The sequence below is a fragment of the Camelus bactrianus genome, chromosome 28, assembly GCF_048773025.1.
Source record: "Camelus bactrianus isolate YW-2024 breed Bactrian camel chromosome 28, ASM4877302v1, whole genome shotgun sequence".
NCBI lineage: Eukaryota > Metazoa > Chordata > Mammalia > Artiodactyla > Camelidae > Camelus > Camelus bactrianus.
The window spans coordinates 18,597,500-18,601,966 of record NC_133566.1 but is presented as its reverse complement, the minus strand read 5'-3'; the positions used below and the strand labels follow the sequence as shown (position 1 = coordinate 18,601,966).

The 4,467-nt window shown below is 57.1% G+C and overlaps 1 protein-coding gene across 1 annotated transcript; it reads right to left on the bottom strand.

Annotated features, from left to right (window-relative positions):
- Positions 1–241: 241 nt before the first annotated feature.
- Positions 242–4,148, bottom strand: FOXI3 (forkhead box I3). The gene is made up of 2 exons (XM_010959131.2): positions 3,309–4,148; positions 242–849 (listed from the first exon to the last, which is right to left on the bottom strand). Exons 1-2 carry the CDS (start codon positions 4,021–4,023, stop codon positions 242–244), a joined length of 1,323 nt encoding a protein of 440 aa, XP_010957433.2. The 5' UTR covers positions 4,024–4,148.
- Positions 4,149–4,467: the final 319 nt, after the last annotated feature.

Here is a 4,467-nt window from a genome sequence, read left to right as displayed (position 1 = left end):
AGAGAGGGCTGGATTTCTCTCCAGGAAGGCCCTTATCCAGAGAAAGCTGTCAAAGCTGGCCGAGATGTAGAGAGACTCCTGCTGCATCCATGATCCTCCGAGTGAGGTCAGCGGATGGACCCGGAGCTCTCCCAGGAGCTCGAGAAACGTGGCATCTCGGTGCCCGCCCCAGACCTACCGCCTGGGAATCTGCATGTGAACAAGATCTCAGGTGTGCACATTCAAGTCTGAGAAGCACGCTCTATACCTCGGAGCCCTCGCGGGGGTAGATGAGGCTGTTGACTACGCTGAAGTTGTAGAACGGGCTGCCGAAGGGGCCGCTCTGACCCCCGCTGGTGCTGGCAGGGAAGGGGCTGTAATAGGAAGATCTCTGGCTGCTGCCCGCGTTGCTGGTGCTGTGGCTCAGCTGCAAGGTGTCTGGTGAGGCCTCCGAGACGGAGCTGGGGGGGAAGGTGCTGCTGGGGGGCACCTGGGCGCCCTGGATCCCTAGGTGGCGGCTGCCGGGGAGAGCTCGCTGGGTGCCCGCGCTGCTGCTGACACTTAAGGTGCTGAGGCTGCTGAAGAAGGTGTTCAGGCAAGGGGTGGAGGTGAGCATGGATGCTCCTGGGGAGGAGGCGGTCCTCTTGGTGCCCTCGGGAGGCTCTGGGGACTGAGAGGAGCTGTCTCCCTCCGGCTTCCCAGCCACTCCAGAGCTCAGTCCCGAGGACAGCCCGTCTTCTGACTTAGATGCCCCCGCGGCCGCCGCAGAGGTGCTGCTGGTTTCCGAGCGGCGCTTCCGCTTCCTGCGGAAGTTCCCGTTGTCAAACATTTTCTCACAGTTCGGATCCAGGGTCCAGTAATTCCCTTTCCCTGCGGAGACGAGAAAGGAAGCGGGGTGAGAGAGGAGCACCCCGTCCGTGCCCATGCGCTCAGCTTCAGCTCTGAGACGAGGGGGCAGACTCTCATTAAACTCTGGCAAAGATGCTCCATCCGCTCTACCCCTTAAATTCATCCTTTGTGGGGAGATTTTATTCTTCACCTTCAAGGAGAAATCTGGAACAACAGTGTCCTAGCCACTTCCAGCTTCTCCTGGCAGTGTCTGCCACTTACATTTTAAGACTCACTTCTATTCCCCAAACACTTATAATGACTCAGCACCTTCCCTTCTAGATGCATATTGTGTTCTCCCTGCCAAATCCTGGCACTACTTGAACCTCCGTCTCTTTCTTTGTAAAAATAGGGGTAAGAACGGTACTCACCTCATAGGTTGGCTGTGAGCGTTAAATGATACCTCTGCCAAGTAGCTGGCACATAGTAAGCAGCGAAAAACCAGTATGTTATCATCATCACTGGCTGCAAAGGTACAATACCCTCCCCGAAAAAAATACACCACTAGAAAAAGGCAGCCTCAGATACCCAGTCCTCTGCCTTGTCGAACACAAACGACAAGTTATTACTGAGTAATTAACTGTTTTAACAACGCCTTGGATGGCATATACTTGGGGTACACACCTAGGGCAGGAGGCACCCCGTATCTCTTCAAAGCTCTTCCTCCACTCCACAAATCTCAGAGATCAGGACCTAATTTAATGCCTGCAATGCTGGTCTTCTGCTTAGAAAATTTCCCTCACTCTCCAGCACAATGGAAGTAAAGAAGATCTAGCATCTTGGAGGATTTTATCTCCAGACAGCTTCTTTCGCTGCTGGTAAAAAGAATCTTTGGCATTTGAAAGTACTATAAAGCACTTATCTCATCGTGAGTGCTTTGCATGGATAACTTCAGTTTCTCCTCTCAGCTCTCTGAAGACAGGCAATATCACTGCCTCCATTTTTCAGATGGGGAAACTGAGATCCAGATTAAGTTAGTAACCTGTTGTCATCTAGCAATGGTAGGGTGAGGATTTTAAGCAGACTGGCTCTAGACTCAGCATTCTTAACCATTGTCTTAAACACTGTCTCCACAAACTAGCACATGGTCCTCCACATTCATTATCTCCACTGACACATTTTCTGCAAGTAGTTGCAGAAAAAAAATTTTTTTATTCATATAATTACCATCTAAATAACAACACCTGCACCCATCAGGATATTTATATTGTGTCACATTGGTACCAAAAGCTTTGACAAGACATTAGTTATAGATCCTTAAACTTTTTAGAAAGTCCAGGAGTGTATATGCCAATTTACACGATCGTCTTAGACTCAGAGGCCAGGTCTGGAAGATGCGTCTTCTGGAACTGCACCCTGTCCAGTACACTAACCACAAGCCACACGTTGCCGTTGGGCACTTGAAAAGTGGCCAGTCCAAAGTGAGATGTGGTGTAAAACACACAGGATTTTGAAGAGTTAGTGCCAAAAGAATAATGTAAAGTAGCTCACTAGTAATTTTTGTATTTGTTATACGTTGAAACAATATTTTGGGTTACCAATTAAAAAATAATTTCACCAACTTCTTTTTTACTTTTTTAACGTGGCTACTAGAAAATTTACAACCACGCGTGGTTTGTGCTGTACTTCTGTTGGAAAGCACTGCTCTAGAATGACTCCAAGTACAAATACTTCAGAGTATTTCCACAATTTACACAAAATCCTGGATCTCTGTAGTTTGCGACTGCAACATTTCTCTTCTCTTTTTCCTATCACGACTCTGCCAGCATTTCCCCTGTCCTGGGACCCTTCTGAAACTCTTAAGTAGGATTCTGTTTCTCTCGTTTTTGAGCTTTTCTCCACCTCACTCCTCGAGAAGAACGGAAACCACTAACGCTCCACTCCAACCCAGCCCTCCTCACCCCTGGGCTTAGATCCGAACAATGCAAATTTAGGCTTTTCATTTTCACATTTCTAAATAGTTATGGTTCCCAAACCGCGCGGTCTGCAGGACCCCGCTCAAGCTCTCCCATCCCTCGGCCCCTGCCTCAAGATGCCTGTGTCACCATCCTCTATAATCACCCCTCTCAAAGCAGGCACAGTGGGTCTCCCGCGACCCCGAGGCAGGAGGAAGAGCATCTGTGGCAGCCTGCACAGCCGGCTGCTCCAGCCCTAGGCCTCTCACCACCCCTCTCCTGAAATGTGATGGGATTCTCAGCTCTTCGGAATCTCTTCATAGCCTTCCCTCATCTAAGTGCTCATCCGTGTTTTTAGTCCTAATCTCCCTCCCTGTACCTGGACCCTCCCTTCCAGCGGCCTGGTGAACACCATCCAGGGGCGGCGCCCAGTTTGAGAATTCAGGCTTTTCCCTTTTTCTCTAACTGGTCGGCCTCTCCGAGTGTGGGGGGTGGGGGTGCACGTGGGTATAAGGGACCGGCCAGGAAGCACCTGTCCGTCCTCACCTGGGTCGTCCTCGTCGCGGGGCACCTTCTTGAAGCAGTCGTTGAGCGACAGGTTGTGGCGGATGGAGTTCTGCCAGCCCGCCTTGCTGCGCTGGTAGAAGGGGAAGCTGTCGGCTACGAACTGGTAGATGTGGCTGAGCGTGAGCTTGCGCTCGGGCGCGCTCTGGATGGCCATGGCGATGAGCGCCGAGTACGAGTAGGGCGGTCGCACCATCTTCATCAGGTCCTCGCGGCTGGCCATGGACAGCCAGCCCAGCTCCCCCGGCGCCGCGGGCCCGGCGGGCGAGGCGGGCGCGGCGGGCGCGGGCTGCGCGAAGGGCCGCTGCGCGCAGCCGAAGGTGCCGGCCGCGGTCGGCGGCTGCAGGAAGGGCCCGGGCGCGCCCCCGGGGGGCGGCGGCGGCGGCGGCGGCGGGGGGGCCCCCAGGTACGCGGCGGCGGCGGCCGGGGGACCGCCCACGGCCGGCCCGTTGAGCCACAGGTAGGGGTTGGCGGCGGCGGCCGGCGGCGCGGGGTAGTCGGCCAGCCCGTAGGGCGCCCTGGCCGGCGGAGGGGCGCCCGGGGCGGCGGCGGCGGCGGCCGGGGGCAGGCCGGGCTGCGAGTACACGCCGAAGTTGTCGCCGCAGTAGAGAGCCATGTCGGCGGCCGTCGGCGGGTGCGGCGCGGCGGCGGCGGCGAGCGGCGAGCGGGGCTGGTCTCGCCGCTCGGGCGAGAGCATCCCTTTGGGGGCCAACCCTGCGGCCCCGCCTCGGCCCTCGAGCGGCGATCGGCGTCCCGGGCAGGGAGGGGGGTCGGGTGCGCGCGGAGCGCCGGCGAGCCGGCTTCTTATAACCGTCGGCGGCGCGGCTCCTCCCGGGCCGGTCCCGGGGCTGGGCGGCGGCCCGCGGGCCCCGGCTCTCCACGCCCCCGCCACGCCCCACCTGCCCGCGCGTCCCGGCCCAGCGCGCGGAAACCTCGCGCCGCCCGCCGCGCCCGCCGCGCCCCGCCCCGCGCCTGCAGCCCCTCCTCGCCGGCCCGGGGGAGCCGGGGCGGACGGGGGAGGCTGGCGCCTCCAGGTTTCTGGCGAACGGCTCCCCATTCCTAACCACCGTGTTCTCAGCACAATCATGAAATAAAATAACGAATATCGGAACAAAGAGCAGATCACCAAAGGCGGGCCACT

Excerpts from the sequence above, each read along its gene's own strand:
- FOXI3 (XM_010959131.2), bottom strand. The coding sequence starts at position 4,023 with ATGCTCTCGCCCGAGCGGCGAGACCAGCCCCGCTCGCCGCTCGCCGCC. Across the intron at positions 850-3,308 it reads CCGCGACGAGGACGACCCAG|GGAAAGGGAATTACTGGACC; the intron begins GTGAGGACGGAC and ends TCGTCTCCGCAG.